General features: G+C 46.7%; 1 protein-coding gene across 1 annotated transcript; it reads right to left on the bottom strand.

Annotated features, from left to right (window-relative positions):
• Positions 1–1618: 1618 nt before the first annotated feature.
• TECTB (tectorin beta) lies at positions 1619–20919 on the bottom strand. The gene is made up of 10 exons (XM_066239167.1): positions 20844–20919; positions 19586–19776; positions 18119–18261; positions 17941–18013; positions 11425–11528; positions 11214–11297; positions 7012–7174; positions 5620–5692; positions 4520–4552; positions 1619–3334 (listed from the first exon to the last, which is right to left on the bottom strand). Exons 1-10 carry the CDS (start codon positions 20917–20919, stop codon positions 3285–3287), a joined length of 990 nt encoding a protein of 329 aa, XP_066095264.1. The 3' UTR covers positions 1619–3284.
• Between the last annotated feature and the right edge of the window lie 981 nt (positions 20920–21900).

The following is a 21900-nucleotide window of genomic DNA, read 5'->3' as shown; positions in this document are numbered from 1 at the left end:
ATCCATCCATCCATCCATCCATCCATCTACCCATCCATTCATCCATCCATCTACCCATCCATTCATCCATCCATCTACCCATCCATTCATCCATCCATCCATCCATTCACCCATCCATCTATATGGACATCTCATTAATTCAAGGAGAATTATTGAGCACTTGCTTGTGCCAGGCACCACATTGGGGGACACAAGAGAATATGAAACTTTCTTTGGTCTTTAGCACTCAGTGTAGTTGGAGAAAAAAAGCATAAATAATAGTAGTGCGATATGTTAGGGACAAAGAGAGGGGTGTACAAACCTGTAGGAGTAACTAAGCAATCGAATATTGTTATACGAAAAGAATATTAGAAAATGATACATAGATGTAGGAACTGGGTTGGTGAGATACCCCAGTTGTCTATTTTTATCTCATCTTTGTGTCTTTATGGAGTGTTTGTATGTGTTTCCTTCCAGCCCTAACCTACATGCTTACACAAGTTATGTTTTGATAATAAAAACTTTACCACTTCTGCCTTTTCACTGAACATTTTTTAATATTCATTTTAGAGAGGAGAGGGAGAGACAGAGGGAGAGAGAGAGAGAGAGAGAGAGAGAGAGAGAGAGGAGAGACAGAGAGAGAGAAGGGGGGGAGGAGCTGGAAGCATCAACTCCCATATGTGTCTTGACCAGGCAAGCCCAGGGATTCGAACTGGCGACCTCAGCATTTCCAGGTCGATGCTTTATCCACTGTGCCACCACAGGTCAGGCCTTTCACTGAACATTTTAACATAAAGATTTGGCATCCACTTACAAAATATATATACATACATGTACATCCACATCCACAGACATCACATGCACATGTGTGTGGATATATACACATATACATAAATATATCTCTATCTCTATATCTACCTTATTTATATCTATCAATTAATAGAGATTTATGTGATGTGTGTATTCAGAATTTACATGTCCATATATATGTATGTCTAAATATATATATATTTTATACTATTTGATTTGGAGGAGGGAGTCTTAGGGATAATAACCAGGCATTTTGATAAGAGTGATTTGTGCAGTGTTTTTGTATGTCAACCAAGGATACCGAAGGGACCTTGTACTCTTTTCTCCTCTCTAAATGTCTCTTTTACATTCAGCACTAATGGTAATTTGCCAGAGAGACTGTTTGGAGAGTGCTTTCTGTTAACACCTTAATAGCGAAGTTATGAGACATAAGGGCAACCAGAGATCATGGGGCTTGTAGCTAACTCTAAGTCAAAACACATTCAGTTGCAGGTAAAAGACATCAGGACTTTACATACAGGGATAACCCAAAATACTGTTTCCCTATAATGTTAATCATATGAAATGGCTTTACCTCCTTGCATCAGAAACCCAATATTTGAATTGTTGAAAGGTAAATGCAGGATGGAATGATGGGAGGTCTGTAGCATATATATCAGTCTAAGAAGCTCTAGTTGTAGAAACCACTGAAAGGGCTGGGAAATTAGCTGTCAACATGATATATTAACACTGTACGCTTAGGCATAGGTTATTTATTTCAAGGCATTTTATTTATTCCATAGCACCAAGTAGAGTTACAAGATCATTAAACATTATGATAAAGTAAAGCAAAACTAATACAACATTGTTTTCCTCTGACAACCAAGGATTTTGATTATGGCTGTGAGGATGCTATTTAAGAGGTTTTCACTAGAACTAATAAAATACATCTTTTGTCCTTCCTGATTACAAAAATTCTAAATTCCCAGGAAGAAGAGATGACAAGCTGGTTTGAGACCAGATTAGACTACAGCGAGTCATTTTAACCTAGCCTTTTGCTAAACAAGCTTGTACTCTGTGTCTCCAGAGATTTGAGAACTAGCTTTGTTTCTGAGTTCATTACAATTTTAAAAGAACCATGGAACTACAAATCTCAAAACTTCTCAAATACATAAAATACAAAGATACAAACTGATGTGTTTTCAAATTAGAAGCCCACTAGTTAAGTCTGTACAAGACTAAGGACAGAACATAAAGCATTGACTTTTCACCTCTCGCTTTAGCTTCTAGGCTCAAACTGGGGTCTACAGTGCATTCTCGACCAGGATTGGTTTACTCAGTGTTTGTTTCATTGACAATGTAGATTACTACTATGAATATATGCTGGATCACTGGAGGAGGGCAGTGTTATCAGGGTGTGGCACCAGGAGACTTCAGTGGCCAAACTGGCATTTGTGTTCTAATTTTTTTTCCATTGGTTCCAGTCTCATGATCGTAAATTATTGAGACAAAACAAATATGGGTTTGAATGTTGATATACAAGCTAAATGCAATTGGGCCATTCTGTATACAAATGAAGAATTCTTAGTAGAGCAAATAGAAAAAAAATAAAAGTGGGGTACCGAGCATCACACGGCCAGCGGTCGGATGGGTTGCCAAGCTCCAGAGAACCCGTCACGGCTGTCACCCTGCAGTCATGTGTCAGCAGCCACTCTGTTTAGTCAGTGCCACCTTACATTAAGTTAATATTAACGTGAGCTTTGTTCCTTTTGTAGCTGTATTCCTATTTAATTTGTAATTTTCTTTTGGTTTTAGAAATATAGATCAGTAAAAGCAAGAAGTTGTACCTACATAATGTTTACACATCCATATGTAAGAAACCCTATAGTAAGAGTAACTGGGTTAGCACTGAAGGGGGATCTCCGGAATTCTTTCCCTTTCTACTACTTGGATTAGAGCAAAAACATCTGTATTATACTCTGATCCCCACACCCTAGTTTGAAAGATGAGGACCCCTGAGGCTTAGCTCTGGTCCTCGGGGTAGAATCCACGCATCAGTGACAAAGGCCCCTGCAGCAACATCGGCAGTTCCTGTGCATTCTGTACCCACCCCGACTTCACGGTTCTGCCTGCCCTACATGCCCCTCAGAACGCTCGGCTTCACTTGGCTGGGTGTGCTGGTCTTTTGAAATCAGAAGAGCTTTCAGAGGAGTCCACCACGGCCCTGACTTGCATCTAGGGGCAGAAGACCCCTCCGCCGGTCGCCAGAGGGGGCCTGCAGGAGTCAAGAGCCACAGGAAGTAACAAGAGGGAGCGGGGCACCGAAGAACAGCCATAACGGAAGTTCACAAGGATCACTGGTAACGCGTATTTGGCAAAGCGCTATTGTCTGTTCCCCAACGGTATGAGCTTCTTCTGCTTGTTCTTTTTGGCAGCACAAGAAAAACAAATGTGAGTCTGTCACCGACAGAGGTGGTCCTGGATGGAGGAGCTGCAGCCGCCCGCCTGGCTTGCTCCTATAGCACGGCGCATACGCCCAGCATCACGACGAGGTGGTAGAGGACATCTGTGAACCACACAGGGGAGGCGGCATGCTCAGAGTCAGTTCCACAAGGATCAAGGACTACCCAACAAGACAGTTAATTCAACCAGAGAGGCAGCCTAGCGGTGTGAAGTCGCTTTCCTTAAATTCTATGCATTGTATACAGAGTCAGCTATGGTCATCCTTTGGGGGTTTTGTAGCTCATATCCATCAGCCCAAAGAATCCAACAGATAGAGCAAGGATACAGACCTCTGACAGACGGGATCTGAACTTTGGTAATATAGTGACAGCGTATTTCACTGTAGGGCATTAGCTGTAGAACTTCCTTATAAAAAATGAGAACTGAAGTCTAAAATGGGGATTGGAGTCTTAAAAACCTTCTGTGACCTCCTATAATTGCAGAGTCTATACCTGTGAGTTTCTTCATAAAGAGAACGGTCTTACCCCAGCTGCTTGCTTTAGCTGCCTCCTCATCATTCAGGTGAGATCTCGGGCCTTCGCTGAAACGTTTCTTCCTCTGAGAGGCTTGCCTGGCTGCTAAATGATTTCTCCCCCTCCCCCCCCCCCCCCCCCCCCCAGTGCTTCACATGTGTTAGGAAGGGCAGGGGGCCTGCCAGCCTTGTTTCAGTAACTATATGGCCTAGAATAGTGTCGTAGTAATTATGGCCGATCGTTACTGGATGTTTGCTGCTGCTGGGCATTGTTTGGTGGTCTTAGCTGTAGTATGTAATTCAAACAACAGCCATGTGTGATGGAGCAATTACTAGTCCAATTTCACAGAGGAAACTGGGGAATAGAAGGATGAGGTCATTGCCCAAGGTCACTCAGTTAATGAAGGGTAGAGTCATAGCCGGAACTCAAGTATTTGTTGAATGAACAGATCATTGAAAATCACTGATCTGTTCTCTGGATGCAGGAAGCAAACGAAGCCGCCTGGTGTTGTCTCGGCTGAGACGTGGGGAGTGGGATTCAGTTCTGCTCCGTCGGATTTAATCTCAGCCTCTCCCTCCCTTCAGAGCTCGGGGGCTGGCTGGAGAAAGACTGGTCTACCTCCATCCCCCTCTGCTTAGACTCAGGTGTGCTTCAGAGAGTAATCATCAATTCGTACAGGCTTTGCTGGGGCCACAGACACGCTTCTTTGAAAGCACACGTCTGCCTGTCAAAAGCATTGCCCCGTGACATTTCCCAGACATGACTCTTCTCCTTACCTGAGAAGCTACCGAGGCTGGAGAATCCCCTGCCTGTAGTGAGTAAAGAGAGAGAATGCCGTAGGTTTGAGAACAGATCGTGGAAGAAGTCTCAGAGCTCTGTTTCTAAGACACAAGCCTGACTGTACCCTCCCCCGATGAAACCAACAGGCTCCCCACTGCCTGTAGAACGAAGCTGAGAGCGGGGGTTTACAAAGGCCTCATCTCACGCCATGTTCTCCTCTAAGGCAGGGGTTGGTAAACTTCCTAGAAAGGTCCAGGCAGTAAATACTGTCAGCGTTGCAGGCCAGATGGTCTCTGCTGCAACTACTTGTTACTGATGTAGCGTGAAGGCAGCTGGGGAAAACCCCCTCGAGGGACCGGTGTGGCTGGGTTCCATACATCTTTCTTTATAGACACTGAAATTTGAACTTCACATAATTCTTAGGTGTCACGGAATACTATTTTGATTTTTTCTTTTTTTTAATCAACCACATGGAAAGGTCCTTAGCTTGCAGGCCGGAGGCAGCCTGGATAACTACCCCTCCACCCCAAGCTCCAGCCAGTTTGGTGTCCTTCAGCGAGGACTTCCCACCGCCCTGGACTAGGTTGAATCCCTTGTCATATACCCCCCTGGCCCCTCCCCCACTGCCTTTGACAGGATCTCCCTTCCTCTTGGCCTTACCATCTCCTGCCAAGACAATAAACCCACTGGGGCCCCTCTATTTGTGACGCCCGGTGCTCAGGCCGGCCCGGCTCTGACTGCTCAGCAGAAGCATATGCTGACTTGCCCTGGGTATCCCGGTGCATCTCATTCCCTCTTACTACAGCGGACGGCATGCTGTGTCTGGAAACGCAGCATGTCCTGATTTCGTGGGGACACTGGTGTTCAGGCTGTAGGTAGAGCTTCTCAGGGTAGTTGACTGCCCTTCACCCCTGGGTTTGGCACGAGCTACCCTCCCCCACCCCGGAATCCCTAGTTACGAAGACTCAGAGTTGCAGGTGAAGGTTGTGTCTACAGGCACAACTGGTTTGGCAATTCAGTTAAAATGCTCCAACCATCTGTGCCTGTGGACACAGCCCAGAGCGAACTCAACCGCGTGGAAAAGAGAGGCGCTTACTCCGGAGGGAGAGCTCCACCACCAGGACACCCCCGGTCTGGTCCCGGAGCAGGCGCTTCCGCTTGTCACAGGTCTGCGACCCAGGAGAGGCGGAGGTCGGAGGGGGGCGTGAGGCAAGGTGAGACAGAGCGCGGGAGGGGAAAGAGAAAAAGACGAGATTAAAACACCAGTCACCAGCTCGATAGAGTCAGCACTCCCCAGCTAACAGATATTAATTACCTTATTGTTTTAATAACCCAGAGAGACATTTTTTAATCCTTTCTTTAACTTGAAAAAGGGAGAAAGCTCTATTAACTCTTTATGCTGGAGGAAATCCTGCTGAAGGAGTCCCTGGGTGTGGGAGAGAGTGACACTTTTTGGGGTAAAAAATAAGGTTTTTCCTTACAGTTTCTCTCATCACAGTGATTTGAGAACAGGATGCTGGCAAAATGTGTCTGGTTCATTTTCTCTTTTAGAGGTCACGCCAACCACTGTTAAATGCCTCTGGCTCCCTTCCCTTTCTCTAGTGCTGCTTGTCAGTGACCATTTTCTGGCCCAGTGAATGCACAGAACTAGAGATTATAATCTCACATCTGTTGGTTACTATAGGCGACGTGAGCAGTGCCCTCTTCAGAAATAGTGTCCTTCCTCACCAGGCTTTTGAGTCAAAATAGTCCTAAGGAGGTAATAAGTGCGTGTGATTGGACACTTTGAGGTCTCTCTGGCAGAAGTTCTCAGACTTGAGCCGGATTCAGACTCACCCGCAGGGCTCGTGAGAGCACAGACTGTGGGGCCCACACCGAGTTTCTGAATCAGGTGCTCCGGGTTTAGAATCTGCATCCCTAACAAGTCCCCAGGTGATACTGACGCTGCCATGGGCCACACTTTAGAATTCTTGCGCCAGGGACCAGGTTCACATCAGGTCGCAATGGAAAGCGATCCCGCACCTGAATCCGCTACACCTGTTGATGGATGCTGTTGAAACTGGCCAGTCTAGAGCTAAAAATAGCCACCCTTTGACTCCCCTCCAGCACCTACTCCTATCGCTGAGATTGTATATTCCCCTGGTGCTTTTCACTTTTCAAAGCATTTCCATGTCTGGCATCACTTTCATTTATCTACTGTTGCTCCCTGAAAAGGAAAGGGCCACCATTACTTGTCACCACTCTATCTTTAAGGACGAGAAAGTCAGGCTCCAGAGGTTAAGTGACAAGTGCCAGACTGTGCAGCTTGGCGGTAAGATGGACAGAGCCCAGACGTCTGTCTGCCCGTCCTCACTGTCCTTTCCTTCAGAATGTCCTTAGCACGCCCCTACCCTGGTCTGGTTACAGTTTCCCAGCTAAAAATACAGCTGCTCAGATACCGTCCTCCCCCACCCCCTCGGGTAACATGCTCTGGAGAGAGGCGGCTTACCACTGGGCAGGAGAGCTTCTCGCTGTCGCAGATGAACGTCTCGCAGTGTAACCAGACCTTGGAGAGTTTGGGGATGTTCTGGAACCGGAAAGCATTGAATTGGAAGGTCGCCCTGTGATCTTTCCCGTTCTCGTGCACGATGATGGTTTCATCCGTGGGGCAGCTGAAACACGAGGCGGTGGGTGGCGGGAGTGGGGAGGGGGGGAGAGAACACGTTATCCTCATGAAAGAGAGCAAGAGGGCCTCAGGCAAGTTCATGCACTGCAGTGACCTGGGCTTTTATCCGGCAGGTTATCCTTCCGAGGCACTCTGACTGGTAGCATCGCGCTTATCCTCAGAACTGTGGTCCCGGTGCGGAGCGTGAGGTGGGTGTGGCCACCCCATTCTGCAGTCAGGCTGCAGTGGGGTGGGGGGGGGGCAGAGACTAATAAGAAGCCACACACTTGGTAAGGCACTACCCACCTGTCCCAAAGGAGCGAAATCCCTGAGCTACAGCCCCCCTGGAAGACTGGGGTATGTACGGACTCCCAGTCGGTGTGCAAAAGAAAGATGAGGGACCTGGGACAGCATTTCTCAAAGTGTCACCATAGCCGCCCACACCCCAGTCTCCCCAGCACATCTCTCTGTGTGTACTGGGAGGTTTTGCCACTGGGAGTTTGAATTTATGGTCTATTACTTAGATTCTATATCTATTATGCAATTACTGTATAAAAATGTGGTCACATTTTGAATAGAAGAACAGAAAAAAAGGACTGGAAGGATACCATCCAAATGTTAACACTGGCTCTCATGGAGTGGTAGAATTATGGACAGTTTTTCTTTTCTTCTTTGTATTGTTTTATATGTGAATCCCAAATGTGACAATTGCAGTCAAAGAAAAAATAATGACATAGATGGGCATTGGCTGAAGCCATTTGTTCCCACCTGGGGGCCACTTGGCATTGTGGTTGTCATCAGAGGAAGATTAAGGTCGGTTGAGGTCCCAGGTGCAGAAGAAAACACTTGGCCACTTACATTAGAAAAAAGTGTAAAGTTGGGGTTTTGCAGGGTCCTTTAGAAGTTGGGGCCCAGGGCGTGTGCCTGATGCACCTGCTGTTAAATCCGCCTCTGGTTGTTGTGACTTGGGGACAGTGTTACTGGCATCAGGTGGGCAGAGGACAAGGATGCTGTATGACATTGTGCAATGCACAGGGCAGACACCCCCCCCACACACACACGCAAACACACACAACAACAAATGATCCAGCACTAAATATCGATGATGTTGAGATCGAGAAACCCTGGTTAAAGCAAACTACTTTTTCATTTACTGAACACATACTGATTCTCTATTTAAGTTCCCGACAACCAGGCATTGGAAGTGGATACAGTCATTTTTGGGATTGTACAGCGAGGACTGTACAGTGAGTGTGGGGTTCACTGTCTCAGGGTGGCCAGCACACCAGAATCTGTCTTCTGTGGGAAAGGTCTATGGGTTCAAAAGCTGGACCGCACCACAGTGGGCCCCAAAGTGCACGCGCCTATGGGAGCGTGTCTCTGACTCTGTTATCAGTCCAAGTCTAATGCATCAGAGAGCCACCTGCTACCTGAGAGAAGCTTCATGATGTATCTGCCCATTCCATTGGAACCAGATGTTAGGGGCCAAATTGAAACCGGGCTGAGAAATGTTAAGTCTGAGAGTTAGTGAGTCAAATGAGGAGTGAAGGCTGTGTCTTATGTGGGACCAGGGGCCAGAAGCTGGCCCCTGCCTATGGTGGTTCTTGGGCAGTGACAGAGCTGGGGACATTTTCCAAGCTGTGAAATAAGACACTCAGAGGATCACTTGGTCAATAAACCCGAGATTCTTGTGCAAACTCAAGATGTGAGTTCTTAAAATAGCTGCTTGAAGCTGGAGCGCCCAAGGCGTGGTGTCAGCCAGTGGAAAATAGTGTAAGCAGAGCTTTGTTGGGGGTGGGGAGCAGTCACCTCATGGGCATGGCCAGATGCCTTGGCACTACTGCCTCTTGGCAATGGCCATGGCACCTGCCCCTCTGTGACAGATATCTCTGGATGGTGGAATGGCCACAAAGAGGTTGTCACACCACCGCTCCAGGAGTCTCCTTCCTTACATCGGATCAAACCTCCTGATAATGTATCTACTCTAATCTCTCCAGGCACTCTCAGAAACTGGGATTTCCTCCAAAAGGGCCCAGGGTGACCCAAAGGCATCGGGGGGTTGTGGCAGTGGACTTCCCCATTCTCCACATTGGCACTAGTCTTTGTGTGTGTATCTCCAACCTCAAGGGCCATTTCAACTAGAAAGCATCAGGACTTCTTCCATACGGCTGCACTTAAACGCAGAGTCCCCAGGTTCACCCAGGGACTTTCCGACATGGTCAGGTTACAGTGTGTCTGCATGTGCGACTGATACCCTCAGTAACTTCCGTGCACCCTTGGGTTTGAGGGACGTTGTAGAGACGACCCCAAAGCCGCAGCATGCCTTTTTCTTTTATATTGATATCATATATCTGTCAGGTGCGCAACAGCCCGAGAACCATCTGCAGGTAGGAGACCCCCCGTGTAGCTGAATACTTTGGCCTGTGTGGCCACTGTCTGAGAGAAGTTGCCAAAGCTAGACAGTTGTTTCCAGCCCCTGTAGGTCAACGATTTATTTTGGAATCTCGCTGAGGTCATTAGATTGTGCCATTATCAACTAAACTTAAATGAATCACTCAATGACCAAAGGGGAATAAGTACCTCAAAGTAAGCTCCCATCTCTGAAGGACACTCTGCTGGGTTGCTCAGATGTGGCTCTGCTGGCCCGTGCTGCTCATGCCACCCAGGAGATCATGCTGCCTGAGCTTGGACCTAGATCACCCGTCTTCTTACTAACTCTGGACTTTGGGTAAGTCTCAGAACCTGTCTGTGCCTCCGTTTTCTCATTCATAACATAGAGATTATTATATGACTTACTTAATAGGGGTTTAAAAGAAGGTAAATAAGTTAATATTTGTAAAGCACCTAGCTGGAGCAATGTCTGGTATGTTGTAAATGTTTTACAAGTGTTTGTTGAATAAAAATAAATAGTTGAAGGTCCAAAGTGGCTTGGCCTTTGTTATCTAATCGTTTTTGTCCCCAGCCCGACGTTTCCAGAAGCCCTGATGGGTTCTGGAAATAACAAGGGCACCCTGGTTTGCTTTGATTTGGGCAATGGCCTCCTCTGTGTTCCCTGTTTACTGTGTGAACGACGCCCTTATCTGTAGCCCAACTCCACCTCTCCTCTGTTTTCCGAAGTTAGACTTCTAAGTGTTCCTGGGAAATTGTTATCTCAGGCTTCACCTGCCATTCTTGTACTCGGAGAATCCGAAGTCCCTTGTCCAGAAAGCCCCGTCCCCAGGAACCAGCAACAAGCAAGTCTTCCCCTTCACAACCACAGACTCAACAACGCAGAGCCATCCTTGTCACCTGCTGCTCAGACTTCTTGTCCTGTTCTTGTCTGCACAACATATCCAATTGCTACATTTTTATCATTTCTCCCTCCCTGGGATGACCTGTCCATTCTCTGGGCCGCACCTCAGTTCAGGTATTGTCATGTCTAGTTCAGTAGCTGCCCCACCTCTAACCTGTCTCTTTCTGCCTCCCAGGTACTGTTTCTAAACCGTCTTATGTGTGGCTTCCAGAACTGCCTTTCTGTCATCCAATTCCAGTACTGCAGTCCTCTGCTCAAAAACGTTAAGAGCTCTTCATTATCTACTGACTTAATAATAGAACAATGATATAATTTAAGTCGGTCGGATACTGACAAGGTACTCCATGCTAAGCTTTTTACATGGATTATCACATTTAGTCCCCACCAGGATCCTGGTGTCAGACTGATTAGATTTGAACACACTTTCTCTCCACTTGCAAACTATGTGATGTTACTTAACCCTCCCGTGCCTCAGTTTCCTCATCTGGGAAGTGGAGATGGTAGGAACAATACCTACCTGTTGTGAGGCGGCAAATGAATCAATAAATGATAAAGCTCTCAGAACAGTACCTGGTACCAGAAAGCACCATATAAATGTTTGCTGGTGTCGGTACCCAGTGTGGAAGCACAGAGGATGTCACTAATTAACCAGAAGAGGCCCCACCCCTTCCTCCCCAACACCTCCCAAGCCGCAGAAGTCCTGAGTCTGCCTGGCCCCGCCTTCCAGTCCTGGGTGCCAGAAAGCAGCACTTACCCTTTGTTGATCAGTTGCCACTGCAAGGGATACATGAAATCAGCCGAGGGGGTGGCCCAGCAGCTGTTCAGAACCACTTTAAACCTGGGAATGAAACAGAACGCACCACTCTGAGCCAGTTGTATGCCTCGGGGCATCTTCTGATTGGAAAAAGGTCTCTTGGCTAGTCCTTTTTTCTTTAAAAATATAAACATGGAGGACATGTACTTACCTAACGCTTAACCCTTTGGCTTCTACTCCTGCATACAGATCTGAACCAATTTCCGATGTCTCCAGGACAAAAGGGGCTTCTTTCTTAATGGAGAACTTGGCATTCTTTGAAAGGAAATTGACACTGGGTGTTATGACCTCTCAGACTGAGCAGTCGGGTTCGACGGGAACAGATGAGTTGGGGTGGGGTAGGGGTGGGGATCAACCCAAAGGGCACAGATACATGGGACCACACTGAGAAGCCTCCAGGCCTCTCAGAAGGCCTTTCAGAGAAGCTGTACCTCTTCGGATGCTGGTGCCATTTCAGAAGGGATGAGGACATCACAGGTCTAGATTTGCTGGTCACAGTGAGACACATCCTGTATGTCTCATCTGTGCCAAAGAGGAACTAGACTTGACTGATGGGAATAAAAGCAGGGTCCAGGGATGCTGAGGCAGTGTGTTACTGAGTCACCCAGGGGCACGGGGACCAACCGCAGGCTACGCTGCCGTGTACCTGCTCCACTATTGTTGGAGCTGGTGCTAGGCCTGGGTGGGGAAGTTTATGGTCCAACTCCCAGCACAATTAACAACAATAGCAATGACGACGACAACTCATTGATCACTTACTGTGTGTCAGGCACTGCCTTCTCTATTGGGCTAGTCTGTATGTTCTGTCTATTGATATTATTGGGTAACAAAGTACCCAATGTTTTAGCAGGGGAGATAGACCATAGACAATTGATAAGTAAACTATGTATGTTAGAATAGACTAGAGTACATAACGTAGAAAAACTAGAGAAAACTCTAGCAGGGTCAGGTGAACTGGGAGTGCAAGGAGGGGTAAGCTACCACTGTAAATAGAGGAGTTGGGGATGGTTCATTGAGGATGTGACATTTGGACCGAGTCTTGAGGGAGGTGATGGAGTCTGTGCTTCCAGGCTAAGTACTGACACTAAGGACCACTTCTATAATGCACACAGGCATCCAAGAAAGAGCGTTACAGCCAAGGCAAAGGTCCTGGGGCGAGAGTGTGGCCAGAAAGACAGCAAGGAAACTAAAGGGCCTGAATAAAGGGGAGCCATGAGATAAGGTAGGAAGGGTGTGTGTGGGGGGGGCAGGAGATGACACTGATCCAGAGGATTTAGAGATGGATCCATTTGAAACTGTGGTTTCAAATCTAAGTGCATTCAGGAGTCATGGCCATGGCTCGAGTACAGAAGCAGCAGCCTCTGGTCATGGGCCTGGCATGTGTGGTCTTCAACTGCCATCTTCATCAGGCCATTCTGGGTGAGTTATCAGGAGGCAATAGCAGTGTTTCCAGTTGACTTACCCAAACGAGACTGATTTCTCCATTCTTTGAGTCTTGGAGTTGTTCCATTCTAGTAATGACCTTTAACTACTCTCCTAGTTTAGCTTACAGAGACAAAGACATCATAATAGAAGGACAAGGATTCCTGGACTAATCCTAGCCCCCGCAGCGAACTTGGGGCATACTACAGGCAAATCAGCCAATAACCTTTGACTTCACCTACCTTGCAGAAATCTTTTTATGATGGCGATTTTGTGTAATAGAAGCTTAAAGCTTAAACCGGGATAACTAGTTAAAATATTGAGGTTTGTGGACTTGGAGCTTTGCAGAACTGCAATAGGTAAACAGTGGCAGCAAGGATATCTAGTTAAAATGGACTTTAACTCCCTACGGTTCAAAGTTAAGGAATTTGCTGAGAGACCTCAGAATCATCTTGTTGCAACTCTGATGTTATTCTACTGATTGCAAGTCTGGCCAGGGCTCCCTGACTCTATTCACCTAGAAATCAGATATTTTCTTTCCTTATGGCAGTTTCCTCCACCTTTTCAATGGTTGCAATAATTAAACAAGAATGTTCTTGCCCTGGCCGGTTGGCTCAGCGGTAGAGCGTCAGCCTAGCGTGCGGAGGACCCGGGTTCGATTCCCGGCCAGGGCACACAGGAGAAGCGCCCATTTGCTTCTCCACCCCTCCGCCGCGCCTTCCTCTCTGTTTCTCTCTTCCCCTCCCGCAGCCAAGGCTCCATTGGAGCAAAGATGGCCCCGGGCGCTGGGGATGGCTCTGTGGCCTCTGCCTCAGGCGCTAGAGTGGCTCTGGTCGCAACATGGCGATGCCCAGGATGGGCAGAGCATCGCCCCCTGGTGGGCAGAGCGTCGCCCCATGGTGGGCATGCTGGGTGGATCCCGGTCGGGCGCATACAGGAGTCTGTCCGACTGTCTCTCCCTGTTTCCAGCTTCAGAAAAATGAAAAAAAATAAAAAAATAAAAAGAATAAAAAAAAGAATGTTCTTAATCACAAGTGATTTACTGGCTTAAGATGCACATGAGAGTGACAAGTTAACAGTGGTGTTTGACGTGTTTTGTTATTTTCTAAGATTTGTCATATTTCAAGAGATCATTTGCAGATGTGGGACCTTCCCTAGGGACCACACTGGAGCCCCCAACCTAGTTAGGGAAGTTTCCCCTGCTCTAGCTCCCAGGGTCCAGCCAGCGGCATATTGGAGTAATGGAATAAGACCTCTACTCCCAGAGCAACCTTTCTGATTTTGTGTCAAAGTGAACAGAATCTACATCTTTGATTCAAGTTTGGAAACAAAAACACTTTTAGTGACCAGTTTCTCCACGACTCACCCTGTAACGAAGGCAATGTTCAACATGAGATCTCCCTGCTTTCTTTAGACCATGAAAATTAGAAACCTACTTCCAGCTAGCTGCACCCTGTAGTTCCTATAGAGTTTGTTTTGGCATCCCAGGGAACAGAACCCCCACATAAGCGACTCATTCAGTGAGCAGGAGGGACGAGCACCTTGAACAGTCACACCATCCAGGCCATTCACTCGAGTCACCTGAGCTACTGACAGTCAGGTTGGGTGTGTCTAGATTAACAGCAGTTCACGTGGGCAAGATCTAAGAGTGGCTTTTGCTCAAAAGCTCAGTGTGAGATAGCAGGGAAAGAAAACTGCCTGAAGCTACCTGTATCCTAGAAATCGTGTTCCTAGAATCTTCCAGAACCTAGAAGATCACCCCTGACTCGCAGTGCCCTACATGGCTCTGACAAATTCTAGATGTAACATTTCAATTCCGCGCTCTCCTTTTTAATAGGGGCACTGACCACGTGAACCATACTCAGAGTGACTAGGATGCTGAATGAACCACCAACGGGGAAAGATGGTTAGCCTGGGAAAGACAAGCTCGAGGGAGTTGAAGGACTGTCAGCAACATCATTACATGGCATTATTCGGGAAGACAGAACCCAGACCAATGTGCGGAGTCCAGGGTGTCATATATCATACATACACTGATCTAAAATGGGAAGGCCCGACTTGCCACTGTCCTTGGTAGAGGTGGGGAGCACACCCCCTCAGCAATCTCACAGAAGGGTTTTAGACTTCCTATGGAAAGTGCAAGTTGATCTCCTCTGAGCTTTGTTCTGATTCTGAAAGGCTATGATGTTGGCCTCTATTCCTCGTTCTATCCCAAATACTTTCACAGGCACTTACCTTATGCTGAATTGCTTCGCAAGGATTATTTTATTTAATCCTCATAACAAACCTATGGGGTAAATGCTGTTATTCTCCCTATTTAACATAAATAGAAGCCCAGAGAGGTTAACCAACTTGCCCAAGGCCACACACAACTAGTAAACAGTAGAACCAGGCTTTCGAACCAACGGTGTGATGCTAAGGCCCATTTTCTTAACCCCAGTACTAGGCTACTTCTGCAAGTGGACTACCTTCCTTTATTTTGGATCGGGAGTCAAAATAACTTTTTGCCAAGAATACCAACCATGGGCCGTTGGCAGGAGTCATTGGGAGGGGTAGGGAGAGAAGGCAGAAAGTGTGTTGAGTAGAACCAGTGGTTTCAGAGTCCAGCATTTAGAGTTCTCAGAACCCTAAGCAATTAGCAGAGCATTGATTCCGTTGTGCAATCTAGAGCACGGCTCTGTCACTGGTAATTGGATGAAAATATATGCAGGGAGCAGCTGTTGCTGCAGAAACACCCAAGAATGCTCTCAAAGTGGAAGAAAGGAGAAGAGAAACACTAACCGCAGGGGTCAGGCATAGGAAACTGAGCCCACGGGGGGAATATTAATCAGCACAAAAGAAGTCTCTGTCGTCACATCAGAGCCCCCCTCTTTGCTGAGCCTGTCTGTCCTGTAAAGGTCATGGTGGGCCCTAGGGGAGGTCTTAGCTTCATCTCCAGAACAGTCCAAGGAGGCCTCCTGTTAAGTCTGTCTCTCCAGCCCAGAGGATGGCCTGAGTGATGCTGAGGATATGCCTCTTAATTATTTTCTTTCTCTTAAAAAAGAATAAACTCTACTACTCAGCCATAAGAAATGATGACATCGGATCATTTACAATAACATGGATGGACCTTGATAACATTATACGGAGTGAAATAAGTAAATCAGAAAAAAAACTGAGATGAATCCATACATAGAAGGGACATAAAAACGAGACTCAGAGACATGAACAAGAATGTGATGGCAATAGGGGCGGGGGGGTTGGGGGAGGGGGGAGGGGGTGAAGAAGGAGAGAGGGGTTAGGGGAGGGGAGGGGCACAAAGAAAACCAGATAGAAGGTGACAGAAGACAATTTAACTTTGCGGGAGGGGTATACAGCACAATCAAATGTCAAAATAATCTAGAGATATTTTCTCTCAACATATGTACCCTGATTTATCAATGTCACTGCATTAAATTTAATAAAAAAAAAAGAAAAAAAAAAAAAAAGAATAAACTCCTTCCAGTTCTAAAGTTTGATCTTTACTTCTGAAACTTATCCCAATATGGCCGATGGTGGGTGATGATTTCTGTAAAATGGACCAGGTTATTTTAGGGTTCCCTCTAGCTCTCTCACTCTCTGAATACAGCAGGGTTAATAGCTTCCTGGGAGTCAGTGAAGCAAATTCAAAGAGTTCAAGGTCAGTGAGGTTCCAGTTATTTTCTTTGTGAAGCTAATGAGCTGAACATGGCAGCCTCTGAGGTTATCTTCTAGTTCTGCTGTTCTATGTGAAGGTTTCCGTTTCTACCTGAGTTGTCCTCTAACCTGCTGGGCTGGTGTCACTAGGTCTATGTCTTCTCACTGAAAGCTGCAGGTTTAAAAAACAAAGCATCCCTTCTAAAGAGGAGGGCAGCTGGACGAATGGCCGTTGTCTTTTTAGTTTCTCTGGAGTACTTTATTTTGAGAGAAACCAAAATGTGCCTTTAACCTTGATGCCAACATAGGCAGCATGTCCAAATCAGACAATGCAGAAGCCCACCAAGTGAAGAGCTTTGGAAACCAAAGAATTAGGCAGCAGAGGCCAACCCCCACCTCTCTCCTTAGCCTGGTGCCAGGTAGGAAGCTCCCTACTCTGTGCAAGTGTTTTTGTTTGTTTGTTTTATAGAGACAGAGAGAGTCAGAGAGAGGGATAGACAAGGGTAGACAGACAGGAATGGAGAGAGATGAGAAGCATCAATCATCAGTTTTTCATTGCGATACCTTAGTTGTTCATTGATTGCTTTCTCATATGTGCCTTGACCGTGGGCCTTCAGCAGACCAAGTAACCCCTTGCTCAAGCCAGCGACCTTGGGTCCAAGCTGGTGAGCTTTGTTCAAACCAAATGAGCTTGCGCCCAAGCTGGCGACCTCGGGGTCTCGAACCTGGGTCCTCGGCATCCCAGTCTGACTCTCTATCCACTGCGCCACTGCCTGATCAGGCTGTGCAAGTGTTTTAACACAAGCTAGATCCTAAATATAAATCTCTAGAGTGGGCTGTTATGGAAACCAATATAGATTAAGAGTTAGACATTGGCGGCCCTGGCCGGTTGGCTCAGCGGTAGAGTGTCGGCCTGGCGTGCGGGGGACCCGGGTTCGATTCCCGGCCAGGGCACATAAGAGAAGCGCCCATTTGCTTCTCCACGCCCCCCTCCTTCCTCTCTGTCTCTCTCTTCCCCTCCCGCAGCCAAGGCTCCATTGGAGCAAAAATGGCCCGGGCGCTGGGGATGGCTCCTTGGCCTCTGCCCCAGGCGCTAGAGTGGCTCTGGTCGCGGCAGAGCGATGCCCCAGAGGGGCAGAGCATCGCCCCCTGGTGGGCAGAGCTTCGCCCCTGGTGGGCGTGCCGGGTGGATCCCCGTTGGGCGCATGCGGGAGTCTGTCTGACTGTCTCTCCCTGTTTCCAGCTTCAGGAAAAAAAAAAAAAACTCATAAAAAAAAAAAAAGAGACATTGGCTGTCTTACTATCTATTGACTCTCGGCAACTCATGGGATTTCTCTTGCCTCGATTTTTCTCATCTATGAAATGGGAAGGTTGAGCTCGTTTCTCTGTGGTATATTTTAGCTCTTTCATCCAATCTACCAATCTGCCTTTCTTTTGAAAGAGGTGTAAAGCCAGACCAAAGCCTAAGTCTCAGCTTGAATTCAAGAATGGAGCTCTGCGTAGAGTGTAGGCGAGAGCAAACCCTGAGGCAGCATCCCACCATCTCCTGGAGAGGCCGCGGGGCAGCAAGGGTAACCTGGAGACCACTTACAGTGTAGAAGTTGAGAGACAATTGGCTTTCAAATGTGCCCATGCTCCCGTTCTTCACGTGAACAGTGGCCACTCTGAAAAGGGGAGAGAATTTTGCATAAGGACTGAAACATGCCTGATTGACAGGGACTGCAGAGCACACCCAAGGCAGCCAGCCCTCCACTCTCTGAGCAACTTACCTCTGGTCAAAGGCAGCCTGGTTCACCAAGTAGGTGGAGTGATAGGTGCAGGAGAAGGAGTAGTTCACCGGCTGGTTCTTGACGATCACCGTGCTGTCGTTAGAAACGATGTGGCTGTAGAAGTGGTAGATGGGGGGCTTGTACTGGAGGAAGGGAGAAGGCAGTTAGGGTGGACCTACAGCCCTGGATGAGAGGAGGATTCTGAAAAGAAGTGATTGAAGATGGCTCAGCAAAAAGCCCCATGGGGAGACATGAACGCCTGCCGTTGAGAGTAGCGTCCATTCTTTTTTGTCCAGGTGGGCCAATAGTTTTTACAAAGAGCTTTGAGCCTGTTCAATTATGATTGATTAAAATCACCTACATCACTACTGGACCTGTGGCCACTGACTGGTGACTTAAACGAAATCCATATACCCATGGGTTTCTGACCATAAAGGTTGGCTTAGGAGTCTTTCTTTCCCAACATTAACTTTTTACCCATTTCTGCTGTCCAAGTCATCTTACATGAATACCTTTGCTCATTTAGGGTGATTTCTAGAAAGCTCCCATTTCTAAAACATTACTGTCTAGTTCTTCATTCTTCTTCAAAATCATGAGTACTAGTTCTGAGACTCTCTCCTCAGACTTCTTGAATACTAAAACCACAGACTATTAGAGTCAGGAGAGATCTTGAACACCCACTTGAGAAGTGACCCGCCTAAGACTGCACAGATAATTTCTAGTTCACTTTACCAGGATACTTAAAACATGATGCTTTTATTAATCATGCCCACTTCATCACTGAATTCTTGTGGGGTCTTTAGGAAGAGGAAGTGGCCCTGGGAGATTTTTGCTCCCGTTTTCTGAAACCTAATTTCTAGACAGTCTTCTGTAATCAAAGGCAGGAGGGATGCTAGACATCAGCAGCAAAACAGCCTCCCTTCCTGACTATGGCTGCATCACTACTGGACCTGTAGCCCCCGACTGGTGACTTTGCTGGGAAGTCTCAGATTTCCCCTCTGTTACATAGGATATTGGCAAGAGATTATCTGTGGTTCCTTTTAATTCTGATGAGCTTTCCTGGGTATTTCATAAGACCTAGTTATGAATTGTGTGGTCCTTTGGTTACTCCTTTAAAATGCTCTTCCTAATGCACTTTATCACCACCTCAAAGAAGGCTGGTGGTATGTGAGCGCATGCGCAGAACTCAAAGCGAAGCAGAGGAGGCAAATGCCCCTTGGCCTACTCAAGAAGGTGGCCTCCCTAGATCCCACAACAAAACAAGAGAATAAAATTCAAATCCAAAGACTCACTAAAAACAGGCAGAAGAGAAGAATTTAAATAACACTAACATTCCAGGAAGTAAGTTCGACTCTTCCAAAGAGATTGGTGAACTCTAAATCCTTGTAAGGGCAGACGGCACACATCTTATTCTTGGGTCCCAGTTGTCTCCTCTTAGTGGCTCCTCATTATGTGACCTGAACTTACCTCGGACTGGGTTCCACAATAGGACTTGTTTTTAGGTGACAGATCTGGGATCACAAATTGGTAGTAGCCTCCTTCATGGATTCCATTGTAACACACCCCACCGAGCGCCAACTGATGCACTTCCCATCCATAGGGGCACTCGGGGATTTTGGTGATGATGGTTTTTGGATAACAGAACACAAGAATGACATCTGGAAAGAGGATATACATGGCTGGGAATCAGATATGGTCATCATATTAATCTGCATAAATGAGAGTGGGTTCTGGCTACACCTGCCCAGGCCAGGCAGTTGGCTTAAAACATTGTTCCCGCTGTTCTTCATGGGCTGTAATAAAAGGTTTCTCCAAACCTTAGTTGTACGAATTCTATAGCTTTGCTACATCTCTGAAATATCTACACTATATTTAACATGCATTTAAAATTGGTCCACTTTTGAGGCCCTGGCCGGTTGGCTCAGCGGTAGAGCGTCGGCCTAGCGTGCGGAGGACCCGGGTTCGATTCCTGGCCAGGGCACACAGGAGAAGCGCCCATTTGCTTCTCCACCCCTCCGCCGTGCTTTCCTCTCTGTCTCTCTCTTCCCCTCCCGCAGCCAAGGCTCCATTGGAGCAAAGATGGCCCAGGCGCTGGGTGGCTCTGGTCGCAACATGGCGATGCCCAGGATGGGCAGAGCATCGCCCCCTGGTGGGCAGAGCGTCGCCCCTGGTGGGCGTGCCGGGTGGATCCCGGTCGGGCGCATGCGGGAGTCTGTCTGACTGTCTCTCCCCGTTTCCAGCTTCAGAAAAATGAAAAAAATAAATAAATAAAATTGGTCCACTTTTAAACTTTAATCAATTTCAAGGCATATATCTAGAAAACCAGATTGGATTGATTGGAGATATATATAAATCATATACCTAATTTTTTAAATCCCATGAAAATAAGCATATACCTTAAAATAAAAAAAATATCTATTTATATGAAACAGTAATACATGGACAGAAATTCAACAATTAGAAAATAGAAAAAAATTGTGGAGATTTTATTTTTATCTATTTATCCATCTATCTAGAATTCTCTAATTTTTCAAAAAGTCTAATTTTATCCAGTACATTTTTTTTCCCCATGGAAAAGCTCTGATTGGCTCCGGAGGCTTAAGTGCTTCTCCGTGGCTCTATTAGTGCATTTTCATTGCACTATAAGCACAGCATTCCAAGCTTTGCAAAGGGAAGGTTCAGGCAACTTTCCCTTCCAGGAAAATGGGCTAGCCCCAGGGCATACCTGCTTTATTTGGAGTGCAAGATTTCGTGGAGGCTTCCATGAACATGGCCAACAGGACAAAGGCCTTCATCACCATTGCTCCTCAGAACCTGGTCTTTGCCAGGTGGCCAAACCAAGCTGGCCAGATGTTCACGGTGCCGCCAGGGCTCAAGCCTCTATCATTCTAGGTCAGAAACATGAGCGAGAAATTAAAACCAAGGGTGAGAACAAAACAGCACACACAGTCTTGGGGGGTTTCCACGGGAGACCTGTAATGCTGTCCGTCCCCTCTTTCTAATGGTTCCTGGTCTGCACAGAGAGGCAAAGGATGGGGCTCATACCACTGGGAGCGTCAGTTACGCATGGAGGTGCTCATGTTCCCGACTGTTGCATTCTCTCCGGACTGTGGATGCTGCCTCCCAGATGCTGCCAACTCTCGGGCCCCAGTCCTAGCTCGACTTTATATAGGCTGAGGGTGTAAAAGAAACCAGCTCCAGATAAATCACAATGAACACGCATTATCCACTGCGGGGGGAATAAAGGGGACCTTGCACAATAATCCGATGGGGAGCTCAGTTACGGCCACTTGAGTCTAATTTCTTTTACTTCACAGGGTTGGAAAACCTTTTTTCTTTAACCGCTTCTACCAGGATTGGAATAAAAAGTTGACTTTTTCTTTCTTCCTTGTATCAAAAAACAAAAACAAAAACAAAAACAAAAACCTGATTAAAGGCAACCTAATTTCTGCACAGTGCCCAATGACCATTTTATTTCTTTACGCCTTGCTTTCTTTGCTTTATTTCTTATTTTTATGCATAAGCTAGCTACACTTTGAACTTAAGAAGACTTCGGTCAGCAATGTTATACCCGATAAACAGAAAATAGGCTGTTTGTGTGACTACAAACATGTGAAAGTTTTTTTTCTCTCTTTCATATTTTTTAATAAACTCTAAACTTCTTGTGTTTCATCCTGAAGTTCCTCTAGAGCATCCTCCTAAAATATAACATTTGATTGTAGATCTGTAGGCTTCTAAAGTTTTATTAGACTCCCAGAGCAATGACACTGGAATTAGGAACT

Source organism: Saccopteryx bilineata, chromosome 7 (assembly GCF_036850765.1).
Source record: "Saccopteryx bilineata isolate mSacBil1 chromosome 7, mSacBil1_pri_phased_curated, whole genome shotgun sequence".
Taxonomy (NCBI): Eukaryota; Metazoa; Chordata; class Mammalia; order Chiroptera; family Emballonuridae; genus Saccopteryx; species Saccopteryx bilineata.
The sequence above is the reverse complement of the archived record's forward strand: the minus strand, read 5'-3'. Positions and strand labels throughout refer to the sequence as shown.